The 27,343-nt window shown below is 27.9% G+C and overlaps 3 protein-coding genes and 1 long non-coding RNA gene across 9 annotated transcripts in view; 1 reads left to right on the forward strand and 3 right to left on the reverse strand.

The window, feature by feature from the left end:
• The window catches only part of LOC145192822 (TATA-binding protein-associated factor 172-like), an 82,711-nt gene that overhangs the window by 52,265 nt on the left and 3,103 nt on the right, over positions 1–27,343 (reverse strand). For 2 of the 4 annotated variants that reach the window (XR_016447016.1, XM_090072202.1), the window contains exons 3-18: positions 27,033–27,154; positions 16,670–16,741; positions 16,210–16,237; positions 14,853–14,976; positions 11,666–11,783; positions 10,765–10,905; positions 10,514–10,677; positions 9,671–9,807; positions 7,422–7,548; positions 7,153–7,311; positions 6,419–6,514; positions 5,024–5,200; positions 2,978–3,118; positions 1,248–1,490; positions 1,029–1,130; positions 278–442 (exon numbers count right to left, since the gene is read on the reverse strand). Coding sequence is in view for 3 of the 4 variants with exons in the window: in XM_090072202.1 (XP_089928328.1) it covers positions 278–442; positions 1,029–1,130; positions 1,248–1,490; positions 2,978–3,118; positions 5,024–5,200; positions 6,419–6,514; positions 7,153–7,311; positions 7,422–7,548; positions 9,671–9,807; positions 10,514–10,677; positions 10,765–10,905; positions 11,666–11,783; positions 14,853–14,976; positions 16,210–16,220 (1,905 nt within the window). In the remaining variant the exon portion in view is untranslated. Of the gene's footprint in view, positions 1–277; positions 443–1,028; positions 1,131–1,247; positions 1,491–2,977; positions 3,119–5,023; positions 5,201–6,418; positions 6,515–7,152; positions 7,312–7,421; positions 7,549–9,670; positions 9,808–10,513; positions 10,678–10,764; positions 10,906–11,665; positions 11,784–14,852; positions 14,977–16,209; positions 16,238–16,612; positions 16,742–27,032; positions 27,155–27,343 lie in introns of those variants that run through there. The other 2 variants (XM_090072204.1, XM_090072203.1) reach the window with 2 other exon arrangements.
• LOC149878958 (uncharacterized) lies at positions 18,533–18,824 on the forward strand. Its single transcript, XR_016447017.1, has 2 exons — positions 18,533–18,627; positions 18,725–18,824. It is a non-coding gene; the product is annotated as an uncharacterized LOC149878958 (long non-coding RNA).
• Positions 18,729–22,030, reverse strand: LOC149878959 (uncharacterized). 3 transcript variants are annotated; one of them, XM_090072208.1, is made up of 7 exons: positions 21,342–21,685; positions 21,045–21,133; positions 20,922–20,972; positions 20,673–20,742; positions 19,577–20,332; positions 19,391–19,489; positions 18,729–18,885 (listed from the first exon to the last, which is right to left on the reverse strand). In XM_090072208.1, the coding sequence occupies exons 1-7, from the start codon at positions 21,517–21,519 to the stop codon at positions 18,842–18,844; spliced, it is 1,287 nt and encodes a 428-aa protein (XP_089928334.1). In that variant the 5' UTR covers positions 21,520–21,685; the 3' UTR covers positions 18,729–18,841. The 3 variants fall into 3 exon arrangements, with proteins under 3 accessions (XP_089928334.1, XP_089928335.1, XP_089928333.1); XM_090072209.1 differs by lacking the exon at positions 21,342–21,685 and adding an exon at positions 21,922–22,030 and having other exon boundaries at positions 19,391–20,332; XM_090072207.1 differs by having other exon boundaries at positions 19,391–20,332; positions 21,342–21,687.
• LOC149878960 (uncharacterized) lies at positions 22,180–26,260 on the reverse strand. The gene is made up of 2 exons (XM_090072206.1): positions 26,046–26,260; positions 22,180–24,756 (listed from the first exon to the last, which is right to left on the reverse strand). Exon 2 carries the CDS (start codon positions 24,754–24,756, stop codon positions 22,519–22,521), a length of 2,238 nt encoding a protein of 745 aa, XP_089928332.1. The 5' UTR covers positions 26,046–26,260; the 3' UTR covers positions 22,180–22,518.

The raw sequence follows: 27,343 nt of genomic DNA on the forward strand, positions 1-27,343 counted from the left end.
AAAATGCCACAAAAAAAAAAAGATTATAGAGCAGCAGATACTGAAATAAACAGTAGAGAAATGGTTTTGAAGACCATTTAAACTGAAAGTTTAGGTACATTACTGCCAATGGCTGAATTTTGATTGTGTTTTGCAGGTGAACCAAAAAAATTGCCAAAACAAGTAAAAATCAAAACTTTGCATTATTATATCCTTTAGTTTTTACAGTGGTAACCAAACAGTCATTAAGAAAGACTACTAGAGTAATACAAATTAATCAATTATTCAAATACTTTACCTTATTATTGTTAACATACAACCCTTCATAGCTCATAAGGTTTTCAACATGCTTGTGTGGAGGAAGTATAAGCAACTCAACCCATCTTGAAAAATTCATAAAAGCAGCGTGATAGAGTGAACTGCGTATAGAACTATAAGAACATCTAAGTGTTACAGCCCAAACCTAAAAAAAAGAAAATTAGGAAACAAGTTTTATGAAGATTTATTAAACTAATTTCACTTTTCCAAAAACCCAACCGCTAATATTAGACTGGTGCTTTACTATTTAATTTGTAGCTGATATCCAGCTCTATTTTTTTCCAATCATCATAGACACATGTTTTTATACAGAACCACATTAGAACTGTCATATTTGATTTGGAAAAAAAAAAAACTATACTATTATTATTTTTTTATTTACAATACTACAGTGAATTTTTATTTAAAAATTGAAATGATTTCAAAAATCAAAATTATAGAAACATTTTAACAATTAAACATTTTGTTTACATTTTTAACAATTAAACATTTTGTTACATTTTGTTTTTGTACATTAGTATTTTATAACAGTTATATTACTATCATTAACTACCATTAGTAACTAATTTGTAGGTCTGTAGTGTTAGCATCAATTTGTTGGCTGTTATATGTTATCATTAATTTGTTGACTGTGTCATATTATCATTAAAAATAAAAATAAAGTTTCTATGAACACATACTCTAAAAAAAAATTCTCAATATTAATAATTTGGTGAGTTAGATTATCTTACCTCCAAAACAGTTTTACAAATCATTACATTTGGCTCAAGAATAATTCTCAAATAAAGCTGCCTTAATAGGTCAGCTAATAAGTGTTGTAACCAATTGCTATCCTACAAGATAAAAAAACATTTTAGGCATACCATTAACAAAAAGGAATAATAACATTTTAAAACAGCATTACACATTAAAATAATGTTTAAAAGAAGACAAATAGAGTAAAACATAACCTTTGAATTAGATATTAGGATATTTAATGTACTTAAAGATGACAAACGAACTGAAGTAATATTGTGCTTAAAGAATGGCCATAAACGTGGAACTAGTTCAGGAAGATGACCACTAAAAAAGTCATTTGTTTCCTCATTGACTTTAACAAGTGAAGCAAGTAGGCTCATAACACTATTAGTTGATGCAGTCAAATCATCTAGTTTAAGGAGAATATCCCATAAAATATGAAGAAGAATAGGAACCTAAAGTTAAACATTAAAAAAGATATTTCAAGAATAATAGATACAGTACATACATTACATATATTACATTATATTACATTACATATACATCAATTATGGACAAAGCATAATAAGTTGGGCTCAGAGAAAGATGAGCCCAACTCATTAAGTCTTTGTCCAGAAGAATCCAATTACCAAGAACACTCACTCAATGGAGGCAGATGTGTCCAGACAGGAGTACAAAGATGCCAAAAATTTACAGAATTTAGATAAATCCTGAAAGATACAAGACCATCATTGGGAAAGGGTAAATAACCTGAGAACATTTATTTATAGAACAATTCCTAGTCCTTGAGTAGTGCTCATAAAGTAAGTTAACAAAGTTTGAATCTTTTCTACTATCCACTCTTAAGTTCTTGATGAGTGGATCAGATCTTATTTACTAGATCCATTGACTCCATCCTCTCATCAAGGTAGCAGCAATCTGTCACAATAAAGATCTTTTAAATGTTGACAACAACTTTTTACTTTTCTCATCAAGGTCTCAGAATAAGGCTTTGTAGTTCCTCTTGTAGGTCTCTAAGCATGCAACCTGTAATGGGTGCATACCATGTTACCCAATGTGCATAATTAGGCAACTCTGGTATGTAAAGATGGTGAAACAATATTTGCTTTACTGTTTCAATAGAGAATGTTTACTACTTTTAATTTCTGTAAATAAAGTGAATACATGTTTACTTTACTCTGTTTTTATCACTATGATTGCATTATGATTTGGGATCTTGAAGCAAAAATCTGCAGTTTTTCCATTCCAGAACCAACATTGGGCAAAAAAACTCTTTTTTACTACCATGAAAGAAGTGGGCAATAATTTGACCATTCTGAATGTTTGACCACCCATCTAGCCAGATAACTTGTGTAATTTTGTTTCCTATCTCATTGCAAATCTTAATTGACAGATTATTATACACATTATTCAGCTCCTAGTTTATTGCAGTTCAGATGAACATATCCAGGCCACAGAAGAAATGAATGAAACTCAACCATTATAGAATTGTGAATAATGTAAGTACTACAGATGATGACAAAATTGAAATTGCATAGACTCATGCAAATGCAAATTTTAACATCAGTAATAATTTCTGTAACATTTCTCTCTTTAGAATTTAGTAACAATTTAAAAATGGTTTCTACTATCACCCATTTTTAACTTGTTTTGAATTAGATCTTTATTAGATCTGATACAGCCCTACCTGATTTAAACATATGTCTACCTTTTTTTGTTTCAACTTCATTTTTTATTTGTTTGTTTTTCACCTAGTTTTCTTCTAAATCTCATTACATGCATATTAAAATAAAAGCTTTTTAATTTTTTAAAAAAAGCTCTTTTTTTTTTATTATGCATATATTTAAACAAACTAACAGTAAATAACATGAAAGTTTTTGCAAGTTTAAATAAAATTTTAAACAAATCAGATTAAAAATTTTAAACTAATCAAATTAGTTACCTTATCAGGGAAATGAATTCTTAATAAATCACTAACAGGAAGCAAAGCAGAGGCAGCTACTGCTCTGACATCATCATCTTTATCTTGAAGTCCTTTTAAAATCCATGGAAATATTTGAGGTAAAAGTTCAATAGCCATGTCCTAAAATTTTCAAAAAGGTAGCTTTGATACATAACTTTACTCAGTATGAAAACATAGTTTACTCCTCATTTTTATATTTGTATAATGAATGTTTTTAAATTTGCAATATCTTTTATTTTACATAAGGGAAGGAACAATAGAAATATGAAATGCACAATAATAAGGATGAGAATGAGATACAAAGGTGTTTTGGGTATCAAATAGTAATCATAAGATTTTACTTTTTAAAAAACAATAAGTGAAAATTTTTGTTTCCAGTGATTTGTATTCAAAAATTTGTTTACAGTCAGTTTTCTGTTAAAACATAGTATAATTAAAACTTCTACAAAATAGTTATATTTTCAAAAAAACTTTATTTGAATGCAACTGAAAATCTCCTATAACTACACTAATTACATTTACTTATGCAATCCTATCTACAAGTATTGTCAATAAAATGTAGCTGTATGTACTGGCCATGGAAAATATTGCTAAATGAAAAATACAAAAAGAATTTATTTTGTATTGGGTTAAAATAAACAATCAACTCATTGACGAGATTACGGGAACAGAATAATATTGTGAATTTTTTTATAAGGACCTAATTTTTAAAATTATACTTCTTACGACAAATTTGAGTTTACATCTTTTTTAAAAATGAACTGAGGACTTGTTACTTAGTGTGTGTATGTATATATATATATATATATATATATATATATATATATATATATATATATATATATATATATATATATATATATATATTCAGTGTATAACAAAACACCATTCTTTTTCAAGGAATGAACTTTAATCAACTATAGATTTTCCATTTTGTTTATTAAGGTTTTGCCACTATTAAGTAACATTATTTCACAGATATTTCAGTGCTTATCAGCAAGTAACTGAACCAAGTGTGGTTTAAGGTCAGCGTTAAAAGTAAAAAAAATTAAAAAATAAATGTTAATCTGATAGTTCAAGGTCAGGGCTACATGTTAGATAATGTCATTTTCCAACCATGTTCCAATTAGTTTTTATTTATTTTAATTAGTTTTTATTAATAGTTACCAAAGATGTGCATGGTCTAACATTATCATAGTGAACCATGATTTCTTTACAATCTGTTCTTATTTATTTGCTTGTTTCCTCCAGAAGCCAAAAATGCACAACATCTTTGTAATCCTGTTGATTTAGAGTAACTTTTGCTGAGGCTCATTATTTTTTGTGTCAAAAGAATATCTTTTAATTCATTTAAAATCAAACATTTCAAAGGATTTTCAATATTTGGATACATTTACTTCTCTGGAATCTCTTGTAGTTATATAAAATCCAATTCAATTATAGTTTTTTGGTTTGGTCATCTTTAGCTTTACTAGGTTTACCAGAATGTTGAAAAAAAAAAGCACAATCAATTTGTGAAAAACCAAATTATTCGTTTACCAAACATTATTCATATTTATTGTTGATCGAGTCCAGTTTAGGTTTTGTTAGTTTGTTTGATTTATTTTAATTACAGTTAGTATTTACCATTAAGAAATGACCCCAAAAAGTACTTTTATTAATCACCTGATGACAGAAAATCAAACAGGAAAAACATTTAGCAAACAATTTGGTTTTTGATTGCAGAGCCACTTCAAAAAAACAATTAATAATGTTAACAACCCAAATGTAAAACAAAGGACTTCTTTTTAATAAAAAATCTGGAAAAAACCTAAAAAAAAAAGGTAATTTAAGAATAAAAGGTAGAAAGATTGAATAATATACCAATAGAGTTTATTGTTTAGTTTCAAAATCTTTCAGGTTTTCACACCCCTCCCTTTTTTTTTTTTTTTTTCAAAATCAGATTTAAGTTTATCATTATTATTTTTTAATGATTGTAAAATTGGAAACCAGTTCTGATCTCAGGATTAATTAAAAAAAACTTACCTTTCTTACAGCGAGCATGTATTTTAAACCAAGTAAACCACCATGTCGAACTTGCCATTCACTATTCTGTTGTAGTTGAACAAGTATACTAAGGACTTTTCGTACACTATCACACCTCATATGATGTAAAGTTGAACCTAATGTTTGTGCACATGTCTCATGGACAGGTGCTACAACCTGAAATAACGATAATCCAATAAAAATTTTATTTTAAATTTGAAAATTTACAAAAAGTTGACAAAATTTTATCTATCTGTGAGCCTTTATATACAAAGTTTTTACATCTGAATGTATGCTTTTAAAGGAGTGATACAACAATGTATTTTACATACAAACATACATACATACATACATACATACATACATACATACATACATACATACATACATACATACATACATACATACATACATACATACATACATACATACATACATACATAACACACACACATATATATATATATACACACATTACTGTAATTCACAATATATATATATATATATATATATATATATATATATATATATATATATATATATATATACACATTACTGTAATTCACAACTGTGATGGGAAGATATTAAAGAACTATCTTAGCTTTGAACATTCTTTAATAATGCAAGGGAAAAAAAGAAAAAATATTTTTCAAAAATCTAATTTATCAGGTGGTTTCAAAAGCTTTATAGTATAATGAAAAAATTTTGGCTTCTAAAAATACTAAATATAATTGGAATGCCAAGAAAGTAATTTCTTTTTTAAATAGATAATTGGGACAATGTTCATTTTGGATGACTTCTATAAATTGACTTCTATGATTTTTTTACTTTGATGACTTCTATGGTTTTTTTACTTTGAAAGCTTACTTTTACTTAATACAGAATTACTTTTAGTTTAATGTAGAAGTAAACTGCACATCAATTTTTTTACAGCTGCTAGTTCTCTGACATTTTTAGTGTAAGAACTATCAGATTGCCGTTTACTTTATAAGTTTACAAAACCATTTGAATTGTAAAACTTTCACTAATGATAATAACTTGAAATTGCATTTTATTCAGTTTTTTTTTTATAGTAACCAGAGGTTCTTTGAGCAGAACTTATGGTTCTTATAAAAAAAACTATGGGTATCATAGCACTGCCAGATAGATAGCAAAATATTTTTGAACAAAATGGAAAACATGTAACTAAGTAAAGTAAATTTTACTTAGATATTTTTCTTGGTATAAAAAAAAAAGAGTTTTATTTTACACTGTACTAGCTAAGTTACTTTCTTGCCAACCCAATTAATGCAAAAATAAAAAATAAAATAAATATTAGTAAAATAAGATAAAAACACAATGAAAAATAATTTGTGTCAGTAGAGGAATGTTAAGTGTTGTAAAACCAGCAAAGACCTCATCTGAAATAAAATCTCCAAATCTGTCCAATGCAAAAACACAAAGCAATTTTAAAGCTGTGTCCTCAAGCCACTCTGTATTTACAATAGACATCTAAAAAGAAAAAAGAAAACAACAGAAAAGGTGATCTAGATTTGAAAGAAGTTATAAACTTTATCTTTTAAGAAAAAGTATATTGTTTTGTCAGCCAGACCTTTTAAATGATTTGGTAATCATTTAATATCAAAAATAATTTCCTATCTTTAAAATATTTCATAAAAAACTATGTTCAAGCAAAACTGAATATATACACTGTTGTTCAAGCAAAACTGAACACTTTTTTTAGGCAAATACTTTAACTATTTTAAAACATAGAAAAATATCAAAATGCTTTATTTTGATTCTTTTTTTTTTTTAAATTCATTGATCATTATGTTTTATAACTGAAATCATGCATATGTTAATGTATTTAAGAAAAAGTAGATAACTATTTGTATTGTATTCTAAAGATTCACTTTAAAATGAGTTAAAATTTATTGTGGTAAAGTCTTACTACAACTTTCAAAAGGTAAGGTAAAAATGCATGTACAACAAGATAACATGAAGAGTAAAATTTGATGAAAAAAGAAAACATATAACTACAATATTTGTTAATACTTTAACTTTTATTATTGTATTTTTATTAGCATTATAATTTTTTACAACTACTTTGATTTTTATCAGAATTTAAAAATGATTGAGAAGAAAGAAACCTTTTCCACAGACAAATTTTTGACTTTTCCAGCCCCAGCTCCATGAACTTTAATAATTTCTCGCAAACCTGAAGAGGCACCATGACGAATTTCCCATGCAGGGTTAAAGAGTTCACTGCATAATTCTGCACAAAAGTCTTCAAATGGCCAGCATTCTAACTAAAAAATCAATTACAATGTTTTAGAACCTTACAACTTGAAATAAATTTGTTAGTTTAAAAAAATTCACTATTTATATTAACAATGAAGCAATGTAAAATTTACACAACCTCCTCAATAGCAAGGCTATTGTCAGCAATATTATCAACTAAGACTTTATCTTCAGTTGTTTGATCAACAACAACACTTTGTGTACGTCGCACTCTTTTTTCAGCAGAGGGAGCAGAATCATCAAAGCTATTTTTTAAAATATGGACCAATTTATTAAAACTTTAAATTTGCCTAGACTTATACTTATTGTTTGAAATTTTTTTAAATTATTTAAAATTTTGAATTTAAAAAAAAATACCATGATATAAGTTAAACATATATCCACACAAAATTCAAATATTATTGGATATTGATGTTTTTATACATCAATTACTGTATGAACTCTATTGCCTTCCTTCACATCACAAATAAATCATCATATCACAAATAAACCAAAAATTCCTTTTTGCGCCAAGTTACCCCACTTATAGCATAAAAAATGTGAAGATTTAACATTTTATACTTTGATTTAAACTACAAGAAAAATGCTTCTTACAAGTGAAGTTCAAAAAAAAAAAAACCCTGTACAGCTATTCACAAAAGTTTAAACGATTGCAGAATTTTTATCAATTATGTTTGGTTTTTGTTTAATAAAGAAAAACTGTAAAATGATATCGACTTCATTTTTTTTATTTATTAAAGAAAAAGTAATTAGCTTAAAAATGAATATGAACATGTTATAAAAATTTTAATATTTAGTTAGAAAAAAGCTATTACAAAAAATCTTATAGGAAAAATAAGAAGCACAAAAGTTTAAACGAATTGCAACATTCAAACAAAAAATGAAAAAAAAAGCGAAATTAATATTTGAAGTGTCCTCCTTTGTTTTTATAGCAAAGATAAACTCGTTTATGCATTGATTCAACTAATTTCATGCACATCACGCGAGGTACCTTCAGCCAGTACTCATTCAAAAGTTGCTTTAAATGCTGAGTTGATTGAATTTCATGGTATGTCAGTTAATTGTCGATCCAAGACCAAATATTTTCGATTGGGTTGAGATCTGGTGATCTAGGCACCAGGGCATCACATTGAACTTTTTTTTCAAAAAATATTCTTTGATTGAGTGTGCTGTATGAGCTGAAGCCCCGTCTTGAAAGATGAATTGCTTGCTTCTGCCATACAAATGTCTGATTGATGGAACTAAACACGTTTCCAATGTGTTCTTGTAGGTGTATTGATTAATTCAGCCTTCATACAGCTCACAGAAGCCTATACCTTTGTGAGAAAAACATCCCCAGATGCCAACCGAACCTCCACCGTCTTGTCGACGATGTTGCAAAAACCTGTCTGAATATTTCTCAGTTGCAAATCTTTTGACATAGATTCTTCCCTTGCGGTTTACAACTTGAAAGTTAGCTTCATCACTCCAAATAACTTTTACCCACTGTTCTACAGACCAGTCCAGCCTTTCTTTGGACCACACTCGTCATTTACGTTTATCCGTGATTGAAAGAATAGGTTTTTGACAGCTATGTACGTTCCAATACCTTTGTCCGACAATGTTTGTCTCACGAGCTCTCTGCTAACTTTTGGATTATTTTTTGACTCATTGAAGATTTGTGCTAGCTTTTTGTAGCTGAGTCTGGGGTTTTCTCTGCTCATTCTGAATATACCATTTTTGTCACGGTTGCTGAGTTTGGATGGTCTCCCAGTACGCGGCATGTCAGAGACATCCTTGGTAAGTTCCCAGGTTTTGATGGTTTTTCTTACGCAATATTCAGAAATGTTAAGTATTTTGCCTATTTGAACGTTTGTGTGATTTTTTGTCCGCGCCATACCAATAACTTGCCATTTGATGTCACTAGAAACTGATTTTCGACCCATTTGCACGCAATTGAAATTAATTTGAAATCCACAATATTTTAAGTTGATTTTTAATGAATTAAAAGCTGCCTGATGATGTTGTGATGAATTTTTTGATTGAAAAACTACTCAATTATTTGCTAATTAATTGATAAATTTGCTGCGAAAAAAAATTTCGCAGCGGATTTATCAATTAGTTAGCGAATAATTGATCCTAAATAAAATCGTTTAAACTTTTGTGAAACCTCTTAATTTGTATCATTGTACCTTTTAATGAATTTTCTGAGTAAACGGTAATGAGTCAAAGCCTACTTTTTTTTATTCTATTAACAAATAACCTATTTACCAAATTGGAAAAATAATTATTTTGATATCTATTTCAATTAGATTTTTATTCAAGAAAAACCGAAGATTAGATTTGAAAATTCTGCAATCGTTTAAGCAAATTAATTTTAAAGGCTACCTCCTAGAATCCAAATCTCTAGATCTTTGCTTAGCAAGACTTTTTGCCATACGTTTCGCTCGATTTTTCTCTCGAGAACTCATTTGACCATCTGATGTAATGGCAGCAATTTGAGAGGCAACTATTTCCACAGCACTCTGTAAACCAAATCACTAATTTTAATTTTATATATAGTTAATGAATACAAAAAATTTTGAATGCAAAACTTAAATACAAATATTCCAGCATAGCCTGTATCTTATCACCTTGTCATCTGATACTTGATTAAATAAAAACATGTAGACCAAGGTCTTATGTGTTGGTTGGAAGATGAGATGTAGAAAAGAGGAAGAAGAGAGGGAGTAGAGAGGGGAGTAGAGAGGGGAGGGGAGAGGTAGGTAGGTAGGTAGGGGAGAGGTAGGTAGGTAGGTAGGTAGGGGAGGGGAGGGGAGGGGAGATGATAACATTATTATTATTGATGACAATTAAATATTGATATTGACGACAATTAAATCAAATTAAAATGTAAAAGTGGTGCGTTAATTTTACGGTTAAGTGTATTAGATTATATGCAAATAATGTCTTAAAATCTGATATCCCTTGTTGTACTTTTCCACCCTTCATTTGTTACAACTATACTCTTTTAAAAAGTTAGAAGTGTTAATACTACAACCACTTCCTTTCATAAAAACTGTATATCAAAAAAATTAAATATTACAGAAAGTATAACAATTAAAAAAAAAAATGGCTACAGCTCCTAATCTCTTTTACTTTCATATTCTTTTATGTATTTTTATCCAAAATAAATTTGCAAAATTAACAGCATTAGAAGTAGTTTTGTAGATAAAATGAAAAACTTGATACCTCAGTTAATTTAGTTGCTATTGGTTCAGATTTCTCATTAGTGACAAGTTCATCATCATCCAGCAAGTTTTCTACACCAATGTCTAGACCACTAATAAGATCTAGACCTAATCTTTTTTTAAGAGCATGTCGCTGGAATGCTATTGCATCTGACCGGGACATACCTGAAAAAATAGACTTAAGCATTTTGTTAGAGAAAGAGAAAAAATTGTATAAGAGAAGAAACAAAACTGAATTTTTAAATAACATACCACTAGTTAGGGCCTCTTCCTCAACATCAAATTCATTTCCTGATGAACCTAATAACTTTTCACCTTTCTCCAGAACAACTGATATATCGAACTGTTCAAATAACAATTTACTTCCTGTTTTATGAATATAAACATCAGGTTCTAAACAAAAATGTATAAAACAAAAATTGGTAGCCATTGGAGAACATCATTTTATAAAAGAATTTATTTACTTCAGCCACAACTTTCAGTAGTATGCATATAATTAGAATTATTACAATAATAGACATAATAAGTCATTACTTGACTTTTGAAAGTAAAAGCTTTGCTGGAATAAATTTTTGCTGTGTTTGGTCATTTAAAAACATATTATGACTCAATTTTTCATCATATATTTTGGCTTTCAAATTTTGACTTAAAAAACCTTCAATTTTATAAGTTTTCTAAACTCATTAACTTTACAAGATTTTGTAATGAATAATATAGTAGATGCAATTTAAATTCATATATGAGAAAGGAGTGATTTCATAATAGTATAGCAAAAAAAAAGCCCTATAATATAAGATATATACACATATAAACACAGATTACTTTGCACTGATTTGCAATCAGATGAATTAGAACTGCTTACCAAAATCATATGAAAAAAAGATTTGAAATTATTGAATTAACAGTATTAGAAGATGTTCATTCTAACAAGAATGTCTGATAATAAAATTGGGAAGAGTTGAAGCCATTGTTTTATGTTTAATATTCTTTACTAAAATTTATCAAATTTATATTTAGCTTCTAGATTTGATTATTAAATTTGATTATTAAACTTGATTATTAGATTTGATTATCAGATTGGAATATTAAATTTAGTTTTTAAAATAATAGATATGTTAGCTAAAAATAAAAATAAATTTGTAAAAGCATTTACCTTCTTTTACTTTTATTCCATCTGGATTCCATTGTGGCACATTGTTTGCAATAGCTTCAATTGCTTGTGCTGCAGCAACACGTGTTTCCCAACTTTTACTTTTAAGATATGTATAAACCTAAAATTTTTAAATATTTAGTTAAGAAATATAACTCAAATAATGTGTACTAGTGTTGTTATCGAATTCGACTAAATCGACTGAAAGTCTACTAGTCAAAAGTCAAAATTAGTTGACTTTGAAAAATTGAATAGTCATTTTATTGACTGGGTTTCTTACTAATCAACTAAAAGTCTCTTTAATCGGGTAATCATCCTGACATCCTTATTTCTATTTTTTCACTTGATTTAATTTTATCAACCTTTGATATTGTTATGATGCTGACCAATTATTAAAGACATCTTTATTAGTAGTTTATCTTGTAAAGATAAATTATTTATAAAGATTGAGCCATGCATAAGAACAGCATTTAAAGCGGCTTTTTTAATTCAACTAAAATATCTGAACATTGAACCTAATTTGCTGTATCACATAAACTTAACTCTTAGCTTTCTGTATGTAGCACCATTTCATTAATGTTTCCCTTTTCTCATTATAGTAACCACTTGATGCTTTTTAAAAGAAAATGTTAAGTAATGTGTTATGGTACTCAGTTAAGGATGCAAAAAAGTTTTATAAACCTGCCACCCCAAAAAAAGTTTAGCCACCCTATCTAACCCCACCTATCTACGCCACTGTTTTTTATCAATTAATTTTTTATGTTAATTTTTTGCTTTAATTGTTATGAAAATTGATATAAAAAAACCCATCTGTATTTTTATTCTTTACTTTGTGATTTTAATTTCTGTTTTTGTTTGTTTATTCAATTTTAATTCATCTAAGATATTAGATGAACTAAAATTGAATAAAGAGAATGCTTTTGATATACCAACAACATGTGTTATTATAACAGTAATACATACCACCTAGTTTTTTTGTTTACTCTCTTAAAACTCTATTCATTTTATAGCATCTAAAAAATAAATTGTAAGCAACATTAAAGTATATGATTATAACAAAATTTTTATTCAAATATTTTCACTAATTCAACTTTTAGTCAACTTAGTCAATTTTAAAAATGTATAACTTGACTTTGGTCAACTTTGAAAAATAGATTAATCAATTTAGTAGACAGTCGAATAATTTCAAAGTCATAACAGCACTAATGTGTACCCTTGTAACCCTATTTAAATAATTACCCTATCAAGTAATAAGGCATCATTAGAAATCTGAAAAAACTTAAAATCTAATCAAAAATTATTTTTCAACCAAACAAGTGTACAAATTTCATTATACACACACACACACACACACACTTAACCGTAAAATTAACGCACCACTTATACATTTTAATTTAATTTAATTATACACACACATTTCATTATACACACACACACACACTTAACCATAAAATTAACGCACCACTTATACATTTTAATTTAATTTAATTGTCATCAATATCAATATTTAATTGTCATCAATAATAATATGTTATCATGTATTTTGACAGACATAAGAACAGAACACATGAACACAGTAATTTTGATGGTTATGATAAAATTGACTTTGAGGATGGTGAAAAAAAAACTAAAACCAAAAATATGGTTCATTTAACAAAATAAAGTAAAATGATTATTATTGTTATGCACACTAATACAGCTCAAATTGAAATATTTTTGACTTATCAATAGCTAGTGTTACCACCTCTTCATGTTATTACAGCCTGATAGCACAGTGGCATACTTTCAATTGAGGACTAATTGCTTCTTGAGGGATATCTTCCCACACGTGATAGGACTTTGTTGCAGCTTGTCTAGGTTGTTAGGTGGTGGGTGTTGGCTTCTAACAATCCTATAATGTCTCAAAGATGCTCCATTGGGTTCATATCTAGACTGCAAGTTGGCCACTCCAAAACTGCAATATTAACATTATTTAAGCATTCAGTAACAATATGAGCCGTATGTGGTCTAGCATTATCATGCATAAGAAGGAATCCATTTCCAATGTACGGTGCAAAAGGTACCACAAAAGGTTCTAAAATTTCTGCTATGTATCGTTGAAAAGTCAGATGTCCACCATCAACAGTTAAAAGCTCTGTGCAAACTGTTCTGCAACTGTTTTCTCAGTGTTCGAAGCACTAAAAATTGGTCCTCCACGGCATTGGTAGCTCATGGTCTGCCTAGGCCAAGTTGTCTAGTTTGATCAATGGTTTCTACAAACCTTTGTAGAACCCTACTGACTGTTGTATGAGACACTCCAAATCTTCTACCAAGTTTGTGATTTGTTAATCCTTCTTTGGACAAGGTAACAACTGCAACACATTCATCACGACTTAAATTTCATCTAGAATACTGCATTGCAAACAGATGTGTTGCTCAAATGATAGTTATCTTTTCTACTGTTAAAACAATTCAAAACCAATACACACATCTTTTTTAGAAGTGAGGTTTATTTACAGCAAAGCATGCTATTTATGAAAAGCTGCTATAATTTCAAAATTAAACAAGGGAAATAGAATAAAACCTACAAAAGGCATAACAATAAACATTATTATCATCTTTGTAATATCGAGAAATACATAGTATTTTTCAAAATAAGTTGGAATTTATAAGTGGTGTGCTAATTTTGCAGTTAAGTGTATTTAAACCCTAAAGTTTGTATGTGTGTATGTATGTATGTATGTATGTATGTATGTATGTATGTATGTATGTATGTATGTATGTATGTATGTATGTATGTATGTATGTATGTATGTATGTATGTATGTATGTATGTATGTATGTATGTATGTATGTATGTATGTATGTATGTATGTATGTATGTATGTATGTATGTATGTGTGTATATATGTATAACTTAACAATTCTAGGAAAGTGATATTTAGGAGTCTGTTTCTGAATATTTTATGCAAAGAGGTTATTTTTGAATTATAGCTATAAGCACAATCCTCTTAAAATAATTTTAAATCAAAAAAGAATTTACTTCACAATAAGCTTGCTACATTTTTAAAAAATGTGTGTGTATTGTATTTGAACTATAAATGATTGATGCTTTTGACAATATCGTATTATATTTAGAATGGTATTTGGTAATAAGAAAATGAAAAATTAAAAGGAATTAATCAATTTAGAATTGAAATTTTAAACCTACTCTAGTCAAAAGATTATTTAGTTCATGAGGATGGAGTTTCTGAACTTCACCAAGTTGTTTTGCAGCAGCTTTTCGAGTAACAGGTGTTGTTCCTGTGTCCAAAATCAAAAGCAGACGATCAAGTCTGAAAAAAAACTTTAAATAAAAAAACAGCTGATGTAGCTATGAGTGAAATATACTTTTTTTTATTTTTATCTAAAACAATTTACTTAGTACTTAAATGTAAAAGGAGTTAACTTTTGGGTAAATGTTTTGATGCTAAACTGCATTAGTTTTCAAAAAAAAAAGCACATTAAAATTTTTTTCTTAATTTTTTTTTTTTGTAAAACATTAAAAAATAATCTATTTAATATATACAAAAGATTGTTAAAAAAAAATTGGTGCACAAATTTTAAATACTATCCACTCTAATTTCTCAAATTAACTGTCATTTTTTTAAAAAAGTAAAAGTTGACACAAATTAAATTGATTTCAGTTATTTTTTCTCAAGTTAAATGTCATTTTCTTAACAAAGCAACTTATAAACAAGTTATACATCATGCTATTTTGATCATTTTACATAAAAAGTTCCATATAATTGCTAATGATAGCCAAATTAATCATAGCTCAGATTTTTTTTTTTTTTTTTGAAGTTTTGAGAAGATCTATAAATTAAGACATAAAAATAGGTCAAAAAGAAGTAAGCAATGAAACAAAGTGGTAGATAATAGATATAAAGGATCAGCAATAAATATATAGGGAGCCGATTATCAATTTTCAAGATTTGCATTGAAAATACTATAAAAGCATTTAAAATGACAGGGGTATGTAACATCATCCAGGATCAAAAGATTAAAAAAAAAAAATTCAGAGCATGACTCATTTCATATTTTAACAGAGCTGACCTAAAGTTATGCTATTGCAAACTTACCAAATTCCTCAATAAAAATAATGCAATAATGCGTTTCTTCAAATACAGTTATATGCATTTTGTTTAGGGAAAATTTTGGTGTATAAGCAGGCATTAGAAAACCAATCATGAGGGTCAGAGAGTGTCTCACAAGAATAAGATGGTGAAAGGAAAGATTTGCTAGGTCTTTAGAGAAATAGAAGCATGCATTTGTCATCAATAAAAGTAACTTTGAAGTAATAAATAAGGAAAGCAAATTTTTCATCAAGATATTTTTCTGAAAAGTATAGTAATTGCTTTATTCTGATTGCTTGATAACTTTTAAGCTGAAAACTTAAACTCTATATTAGATGTATGTTTCTTTTTGTTAGACTAGTTTCAATAAACAAATAAAAGAATTTAGTTTATCAAAAATAGTTATATAATTACTACATTACTAAAAAAAAACAACAAAAAAAAACAATATACCTGGTACTCATTTTTTATCATGAGATTCCTACAAAAAAAAAACATTTTTAGAAAACAATTTTAAATAAAAATATAACATGAATTTCAAAAACTATGAACTAAAAAAATATAGTAAGACAGCAGCACTAAGTTGCAATAACATTATTTCAGAGACTCTAAAGTTATAAACCACTTTTCCGTAAGATACAATAAAATTTTTATTTAATGCCTTTAGTTGAAATGTAAAATATGTAAATGTAAACTAGACGCATTAAAAATAAATAGAACTTGATTAACTAAGAATTACGAAAAAAGCTTATATGTTAAATTTTAATATAGAATATTCTAACTAATATTGCACGTTGCTGCATGTGTAGCTTTTTTACCCTATTTTGTATATTTTGAAAAATATTCAAATGCTAACCATAAGAGAACAAGCTTTGTTTAATTACGTCAAAAAAGAAAAAAAATTTCTTAAAACCAGAAAGACATCTTGCTGAAATCCTGGTATCAGTGCCGTAACCATAAGTGATGGTGCCATAAGTGGTGGTGCCTAGACATAATATCTTAAAAAATAAACGATTCAAAATATATTTTCTTTAAGAATCACAAATGAAGAAAAATAACACAATTTGTCGAACTTTAAACCTTATAACTTTATAACTTTTTATTAGTGCACTAGATATCAATTATTTAAAGATTAAAACTCTATTAACTTTTATTCAAAACTATTATCAAAAATAGCGAAACACTTCATCAAACTGACCCGAGAAAAAACTCGTATGAGGTGAAAGTACATATTCCCCTAAGCTAATAATATAAATTTCAAAATCTAGTTAAAACGTTGGAAAGAAAAAATTGACTTTACATTTTTCATGATTTCATGCACAAAAGACCAAAATGACAGCATTCCATTATAGTGAATTTTACAGAAAATAAAAATGCCTTAATACATAAAATGAAAGTACATAACCCCTAACGTCTGGAAAAACAAATTTTACATTATTTGTTAAGTGTTACATAACACTTATTATTCATTTACTATACTAACTTTAGGTCTTATGAATTAAAGCAAAAATGAAAAGAAATTCTACTTCCTTGACCAACCAAGCCTTATCAGTTTCCAGTTAAAAACTGCTCTGTCCAATACTATAGTATGATCACACTTATAGTATAGTGTGATCACACTTTGAACATAGGTTTAAACTTAAGTATGACTAAAGCCCAATAAAATGTTTGCCGCTTTTATGCCATTTGCAGTCATAGGTTGAGCTTAATTAGCATATATCAACGACCAAACCTGTTAACCCTTTTCATGTTTCCTTGGAAGATCTTCTTAAACTACCATTTTAAACTGACGCTTTACACTTGTGTCTTTTGCAATTCTTTGAATTAAAAAACCTCATTTAAGGAGGTGCTCTCAAAGCCTCAACTCTTAATTAATCTTTCTCAACAACAGTAACACGAAACTTCAAGAACCCTTTACCCCCATTAATGCCTAGCTTGAGAAAAAACTCTGAAATAACTTTTTAAGAAACAAGAGTTTGATTAAGAATATCACCCAAGTTTTTACAATGCACAACTTGTTGATCACTAGAGGCATCTACTTTTAGACTTAAAGCTTTTTATTTTATATTAGTTTAAGTGAAAAAATCTGTGAGCAATTAAATGGACTGTTAAAAATTGGCACGCAATCTTTGAACTGGACGCATGGTTAACAATTTTCACCAATTTTCCCATGCTACCCTTACAAAAAAACCCAGTGAACTTCCAGTGAAAAATTGTTCCAAAACCCAGCGAACTTCCAGTGATCTTTTCCAGCGAACTTCCAGTGATCTTGTTCCAAAACCCAGTGAACTTCCAGTGAACTTCCAGTGAACTTTTCTAGTGAACTTCCAGTGATCTTTAAAGATCACTGGAAGTTCACTAGAAAAGCTTTCATAGCTAATTAGCTATGAAAGTTAACTTTCATGTTTATATATAAAAATTGGAAGTTTAGCGAATTCGCTGGAATTTTATTTTTTAGGATATATTTTTTTTTAAAACTTTCATAAACATTTTAAATATTTAAAACCGTGAAGCGCGAAATAAGACAAATTAAGCATAGGAAAAAAAAAAGTTTAATATAACATTTATTTAAAAATATCGATATTTAGAATAAAAATACAATGTATAAGTAATAAACTACCTTAAGTATGAATACAAATTTTCATAAATCAATTTTTTTTCTATTTTAACCATTTAAACAAACAAAACAGAAAATCAGTTGTATTTTTATTTTTTTGTTTTGATAGAGATTTAAATCATAAAACATAATCTACAAAAAAATTTAATAAAGCATAATCATTTTGCATAAGCTTACACGAGCTTGTTTGAAAAACTTTGAAAAAAAATTGAATTAAAAAAATGTGTATCTCATTAGTCGAGAACCAAAAGGCTGTACGTACATTTTTTGTTTTCGAATAAATGCAATTTGTTTATTTTTCCTGATAATTTATCTAAACTTTTTTAAATTTTATTTATTAGTATATTTTAGTATATTTTGAGGCGAAAAAATCATGAGTTTAGCGGTGTGTTCGTTCTCCACAGACAAGTAATCAAAACAAAAAAAAGAAAAGAAAATCGTAAGTTCGTGAGTACGTTCGTATGTCTTTTAAATTGTGCTTGACGCATTCTTTTTTGTTTGGGACTTCGGAGCTAAAAAAAATTGATACAATATTTAAAGGACATATATAATAATTATATAAAAACATATATAAAATAAACAGTAAAATAGTAAGCAAACATAAAATAGTATAACAGGTATAAACATAATTAACTTTAAAAACCAAGGATAAATTATAAAAACAAAAACATATGTATATTTCAAAATCGATAATTACTTTAAAATAAAAAAATTTGATTGGTGACTCTGAAACATAAACCTGGCCTTACTATTAGAGATTATACGGTAATCAAAATAATTAATACTAAAAAAATATACTAAAACAATAATAATAATTACAAGATTAAAATAAAAAAATAAAAAATCAGACGAAAGTCACAAGCTAGTTGAAATTAAAAAATCCTATTATTTATTGTTTTTCTATAAAATAAAATTAAGACATAGTAGTCCTAACAAAATTTTGTTATTTATAAAAGATGAAAACTAGTGATATAATTATAATTAAATACGAAAAGTAATACAATTAAAATATAATACCTGCTTTAAAATAAGCTCTGCGCTCGTCATTAATTTTTTCACAGAGCGCAACACTGACATCATTTTTCGAAAAATTCGGAAACTTGGATATTGTAAGTTCTGTAAAAATTGCAGATAAGCAATTTCTCGTATTGAATTGATTCTGGAATTCCAGAGTATAAGTGTTAAAATTTAATAATTTTTTACCTGTTATTAAATGCAACACAGCTGGATCAAGGCCAACTTTTTTTGAAACAGAAAACTTTGAAGAGCCTTTTTTTCCTGATAGCGAAGCATTCACCAACTTATTTCTTTCATAAAAATGGCCTAATAACTGTTTGACCAGCTTTTTTCCTGTTGGTGCTGTTAAGACTCTATTAGGAATCATGTTTTCAGTGACTTCTTTGTCACTGCATATATAATCTGTTGGTTGTGTTGTATGGGAAACTAATGAATGTGCTGGTACTTGTTCTAATAGTTGTGAATGCATTGATAGTGGAAGTTGTGAATTTGTTAGCGATGTTGGTTGTGAATGCAACAATGGTGGTGGCATTTGTGGAACAGAATATAGTTGTGCTGGTAGTGAAAAAGGTGGAGAAGGCATTTGAAATGAATTTGAAGTCGATGGAATGTTTTCCGATTGAAGTCGATTGAAGTCAATTGAATTGAACAAATTTTCATGAAACGAATTATGATTGTTAAGAAAAAGTGAGGAATCAGGATGTTCATTAATGGAGTCATTAGTTGAAAAAGACTGGAATTGTTTGGGTTGGGATTGGGTTGAGAAAGGAGGAGTTGTTGGTAATGTTTGTGATAAAAGAGGTTGTATTTGTGAATTTGTTGGTTGTAAATATAATGGAGATGGTTTTGAATGGGTTGTTGATGGTTGGGAAATCAACATTTTTGCTTTCTTTCTTGGCAACTCTTCGCTTAAGTCACCTTCTTCTGCTTTGCTAACAAGCCCTAAAAGTGAAATAAAATCCATACATTTAAAAGCATAGGGCATTATAAAACTGTGGGTATTTTAAACAGAGGATTTTATAAAACAGAAAAGTTGAGCATTTAAATTTACTGAATGGTCACAAGCAGTGAATGTCTAAAAGAAAAATGAAGTACACTAGAAATAGTCATAAAACAGCTGATAAAGTAAATCGCAAATGTTTAGCTATTATAATTCCATTTAAAATTTTTAAAACATTTTATAATAAAACTCTTATTATTGTAAAAAAAAGAAATAGAATTGCCAAAATTGATCTCAGCTATGCCAGTATTTTATTTGGAATACAAATGACTGTTTACTTACTTTCTATTTTTTTGTACAATGTTGTTAGCTTCTTAGCAAAATCTTCTTTTAATGCTATAGTATGAGTATTCTAGGTATTGTAAAAATATATGACACAAAACTATATTTTATGAATAAACAGGATAGGTCAATCAATTTTTGTTTATGCATAATGTCTGCTTTTCTAAAATTGTATGATTTTGATGAGGTTCCATTTTGGAAGAGTTACAGCCATCTTTATAAATGAAACTATTAGCAGAATAAACTTACCAACAATAACTCCATTTGCTGAACTGTTATATATTCAACTCTAACAGAACCCTTAAAAGTAAACAAAGTTTTATCCAGAGTTTGAACTGATCTTGTTCAAAGTAAATTTTATAATATATAAACCTCAATTTCATTTGTTATGTTTAGCAATTTCTTATCTTTTTTTTTCTTGAGAAGTGAGCCTTTTTTCAATAATGCTTCTTCTAAACTGTCTAAATATAATAATATAATTACTATTTCATAAATGTTAAATATATCTTTAAAAACAGATGTTTGTAATACATCAAACATAAAAGACTACTAACGATGTCATTATATGAAATATCTTAAATGCTGGAAACATACGCAATTGAAATAATTAACAACTTTAAATATAAAATTTCAAAAGAAACTTAAAATATTTTCAAATTTGAAGCTTACCAACCACACATATAACTTTACCCTTCTCAATGGGGCCTTCATCTCGATTAGTAAGTTTTGTGTATCTTATATCACCCTCTTTGTTATTTACAAGAAAAGCCCTGTTAAGTACAGATGTATCCCATTCAACAGAGACAGTTCCGTTGCGAGACCATTGTACAACAGCAAACTTAGACATTATGAATACTAAGACTTAAGTCAATTTAAAGATTACAAATAAATACATAATTTTGAAAAAATTTTGAAGTAAATTATAAGTTGCTATTAAATCTAATACCTCATTAGCAATGTATAGTTATAGATCTGTATTACATAAATTTATAGATGTATATTAATAAGACTTTAAGTATTTAAAAATTGTAACAACAAATAAGCAGTTAAATATATTGTAACCGAAATTGCAACGGTCTAGGGAGACAGTAGATTAAATGAAAATTATCCAATTTTAACCAGTACCATGCTTCTGAAATTTTTTTTTTGTTAATTCACCTCCCCAAGGCTGAGAAGGCCACTACAGATAAAGAGGCTACTTAATTGTGGTTATAACCCTCTCTCAACTCTATAACTCCAAAACACAAACCTTGATGAACAAGGCCGCTGCATGAAGAAACAAGTTGAGCGCGGTACTACCAGGGACATGGTGGGGATCGAACTTGGAACCTCTCGCTTATAAAGCGAGCGCTCTACCACAACACCACTACCGCTTAAAATAACAACACTCTAATTGTTGCTGTGTAGGAAAGTGAATAAAATGACCTAGGTAACCCTAAAAAAAAAACAGTAACCCAGTAGTTATAGAAAATGTAAATATTAACTTTATAAAATAAAAAAACAATTCTAAAGAAAAACAATATTTTTAAACCAGAAGTTTTTACAAAATTGACAAGCCAACATAAACTGTTGAAGGTTACATGTAATTTTTTATCACAAATATAAAATGCAACAGTTTAAAAAAAAAAAATAACAATTCACCAAAAAAAAATTACAGTTCACCAAAAAAAATTATAGTTAACAAAAAAAAATTGCAGTTTACCAAAAAAAGAACAGTTCACCAAAAAAAAATTATGTAAACAGCTCACAAAAAAAAATTACAATGTTACAAACAAATCATCATGCAAAGATAAAAAGCAATAATAATACAAATAATAATATTATGCAAAGAATAATTATAGAAGAGTTAAAAAGGGCATAAATCAGGAATACTAACAACACAATCTTCAACCAAAAAAGCTTTTTGTATAATTTGCTCTGCAAAAATTATAGATAGACATTCTGCATAAGTATACATAAAAATATGCTTAGCTGCTTTCGGACTTGTTTTTAAAAATCTAACACAAGCAAAAACATTCATCTCAAAGATAAAGAAATATTCAATACTACAAAATGATCCACAAGTAAGTTTAACAAGTGAGTCACAATGACGAACATTCTTATGACGAATATGGTAAATGTTTTTGGCAATAGAAACTTTGTAATATTTTTGAATTTCAAAAATATGCTTACCTAAATAATGCTCAAAAAACAGTTTCTCACAATAAGGAATATTATAATTACAGCCTTTATCTAAGACTTTAATTGAGCCAATAATAACTCCTTTAAAATTAAAATTATAAGAAAATAACATGTCATCCAAAAAGTCAATGCAATCTTCGTCTATAATATTAGAATGAGAAGCTTGAATGTTACATGTAGTTAAATATGAAAATCGATCTATTACTTGAGTAGATATATCTTGAGTACCATTTAAAAGAGATAAAATAATGCCATTAAAATTTTCAAACTGATGACAAGAATAAGATAATAAAGGCCCCCATAGACGAGCACATGAGGGAAGATGAAGTAATTGGTGCACATTATAAGACATATTCTCTCTACCATACAAACCAGGAAATTCGTAAACAAATCGATTAATTAATAATGTGGCTTCATTAACAACACTTTCAGATAATACCTTATTATTTAACATAAAAACAACATTAGATAAAAGAATAAAATGATCAAAAAACTGCGGAAGCAAAATATCACATAAAATAACAGGACCATAAAAAACTAAAAAATTAAAAAACTCAACACCTTTCCAATGCTTTATGCAACTTAATGATCGTGGAGTCCGCCTTATATTGCTTGGCACACTAATTACAGATAACCGATTATTTATAACAGTACAGTGTCTACGAATAGAAAAAATAGAACCAGAATAACAACTATCAAACCAGAAAGAAAACATAGCTTTCATAACACCAAGCTCTATACAGTGCAAATTATCAACAACTGTTCCATTTACACAATCAAAATTAGGCAATCTTACTAATGGTGAAATATCTAAAAACCCTTCAACCACATTAACACAAAAAAAATCTGTATTGCTTCTACAATTCATAGTAACATCAGAAAATGGATAAGTCATACAAGACCCCCTGCCTTTTGGAACTCTTTCCCCTCTAGAAGAACACCAATGACAACCATTATAACCATTAAATTGCCTACGACAAAAAACCAGAGCTCTTGCAATTGTATCACATGAAAAAATAGATACATGAAAAAAAACACGAACATTATTAGATAAGAGTATACCATTAGTGGATAGGTTAGTAAAAATATCAACAAAAGGAGATAAAAATAATTGTATATTTGGTTTTTTAAAACCCGACCAGAGACCAAAAAACAAAATATTAGTAATTTGCAATGAATATGGAAAACTATGAATGGATGCTAGCAAAGGCCACAAGGACCACTTTGATGATTTGAAAATGGGAACTCCATCAGTATTAACAACAAGTCTAATTGTTGCTTGCCCATTTTCTTCAAGATCTGCTAAATGTATCCAATTGTTATCGCAAGTATTTTTAAGCTGTTTGTTTATGTTTAAAATATGAAAAAAATTGCATTTCTTATGAAGATAGGATGATGTAAAATATTTCAAACATTTTGGACACTGCTTATTAAGACTTAAAGCAACTTCACAAACATCACCAAAAAAAACTTTTTCATATAACTCTTTTTCCTTCTTAAAAAACTTCAAAAACAAATATTTAGATGTAGGCAAAACACTGTGTGGCAATAAAATAGTTAAGAGAGTTAACAACGCCTCTAAGGCTTCGTAGGACAAATTAAAGCGCAAAACAAAAGTCATTATGCATAAACATGCATTAGAGACATTTATCTTTGCCCCAGGATACAGAGGTGGACTCTCTGAACTTTCATTTTCATCAAACTCATCATTGATTGTTTCATTTTTTGGTTCATCTAAGTCAGATAAATGATCCATAAATTCATCGTCAATAGAATTATTGTCATCAGAGGTGCTCTCATTCTGTTGTTGAGCACAGTTAACTTTTGACATCCTCCATTGTGTTGTTCTTGGAATACTTACTTCGCCTGATTGCCATTTCTTGTAGCGACCAATTCTAGGCATCTAAAATAAAAGAGGCAAGCAGGCAAAATTAAACTTTAGTTAAACAAGATTAACATCAGAAAGAGAACAAGAGAAACGATTGTACTAAACCTAATTGTGCTTAAATAACAATGATGCTTATTTAACAGCTAGTTCTTTAGTATATACAATACAAACTATACTTTTATTTGATGAAAATTTTTTTATCAAGTGTATGATGTATATATAAATATCAAATGCATATATATGTTAAATGAAGGTGTTTAAGCGGTATAAAATTTTATAATTTTATTTAAATTTTATAATTATTCAGAAAATTTAATATTCTTTTGAAAACTATAAAACTTACAAAATATCTATTCTGATGAGTCTTAATTGATGAAATTTTCTGATGTCTTAATTGATGAAACACAGTGTAAAATGAAATAAGTTTGATAAATGATTTTTACTAATTTATTATTGCTATGTTCTTTTAAGAACATTGAGCCCTCTATTTTAAGAATACATTTAAAATTATTCGGATATATACGTGTATATATATATACGTATGTATATATATATACGTATGTATATATATATATATATATATATATATATATATATATATATATATATATATAAATACATATATATATATATATATATATATATATATATATATATATGTAAATACATATATATATATATATATATATATATATATATATATATATATATATATATATATATATATATATATATATATATATATGTGTGTGTGTATATATATATATATATATATATTTTGAAATTATAAGGACCCCTTAAAATATTTTTTATTCCAAAAAAATTTTAAACCTAGTGTTTTTGTATTAAATAGAACACATTTAGGGGGTGGGAACAAATTATTTTCAAAAATGCTGTTTTTGGGACACCCTAATACACACACACACACACACACACACACACACACACACACACACACACACACACACACACACACACACACACACACAGATATATATATATATATATATATATATATATATATATATATATATATATATATATATATATATATATATATATATGTATATATATATATATATATATATATATATATATATATATATATATATATATATATATATATATATATATATATATATATATATATATATATATATATATATATATATATATATAAATCAATCATTATCTATTATGTTCAATAATCTACAATAAAGAAATTTATAATAATAAATTTTTGTGAAATTATAAAGTTGAATATGAACTCGCTTTAATAAAAATGAACATACTGAACAACATACCTGTGGTTTTGGAAATTGAGTAGAACTTAAAATAATAGAAACTGAAACTGTGGATATAAAAAAACAACGTTTACTTTATTACAGAAATTGGAAAAAAATTTTCAAGATGTTATATCTGTCAAATTTCAAAAAAGTTATGTTAGCAAAAGTTATATCAATATTGAGTTATGAAACCCGCGGCGTTTTCGATTATTGAAAATCAGCGCTAAATTTCCACTCAGGTTTTAGATCACTGGAAATAAAATGACGTTTTTTGTTAAACTTCCAGTGAACTTCCAGCGAAGTCGTAAAATTTGCGGAAAACCCAGCGAACTCGGTGAATTTCCAGTGATCTTTTACATTTCCAGTGATCTTTTACATTTCCAGTGAACTTTCACTGGAAGTTCGCTGGGTTTTTTTGTAAGGGGAAGATCATACTTGGTATTGTCAAGTGGAAGTATTATTCCAAAAGTGCATACATTTCATTTATCGCAAGAAATCATCGCTTGGTGTGCATCAAGACTTCAGCCACCACTAGCAAGCATACAAAAGATCTCTAAGCCATCCAGAATATGGAAACTTGAGAGTTGCTTTATTGAATACAACAGTTAGGATGTTTAAAAGCATCATTTTGAATTTTGGGTATTATTTATTCTTTCAAATTTTTGATATAAATACGCCTTTTTATAAACCAGTTAATCGGAGGAAATTTAGGTCAAAATTTTTTTTTGTGTGCGTGTGTGCTATATATGGGCACACTTATGGTAATTTGGCACATAAAAACACCCAGACATCACAACCATGCATAATTATAGGATTGGCATGTCCCTTCATATGCCTAATTACCACACCCAGATGTCGACTATTAAAAACTAATTTATCATAGTAAAAGTATGCATAAACATTTCCTTTAGCTTCTGAAGCTATTCTTGAAGCAACTTACATAAACAATACAATATTTTCTGTAGTTGATGAAAAAATAGAAATTCAATTATACAAAGAACTCACGCTACTATGGAGTTTAGCAGGAATGTTTGCACGAAAATGGCTTTCAAACTCGGTCGACGTTCTTACAGTAACACCCGAAAATGATCGTGCAGAACCACTGATCTCAAAATATAACTGGATTTCTTTTTAAGATAAAATATTTTTTATCCATTAGTTTTTCAGATAGGTACTACAAAGTTATAAATGCTACATGAACTATAAACTGAGTGCTCTGAGTACATACAACTCAGAGGTTCCTTCTAGAGTTATTTGGTTGTTTTTCATTGGTTTTTGAATAAGATAAGTTTTGTTATTTGCTTCTTAAACTTTTT

This window comes from Hydra viridissima, unplaced genomic scaffold (assembly GCF_058129835.1).
Source record: "Hydra viridissima isolate aposymbiotic clone 2 unplaced genomic scaffold, HvirCarnegie_v1 scaffold_14, whole genome shotgun sequence".
Classification (NCBI taxonomy): Eukaryota; Metazoa; Cnidaria; class Hydrozoa; order Anthoathecata; family Hydridae; genus Hydra; species Hydra viridissima.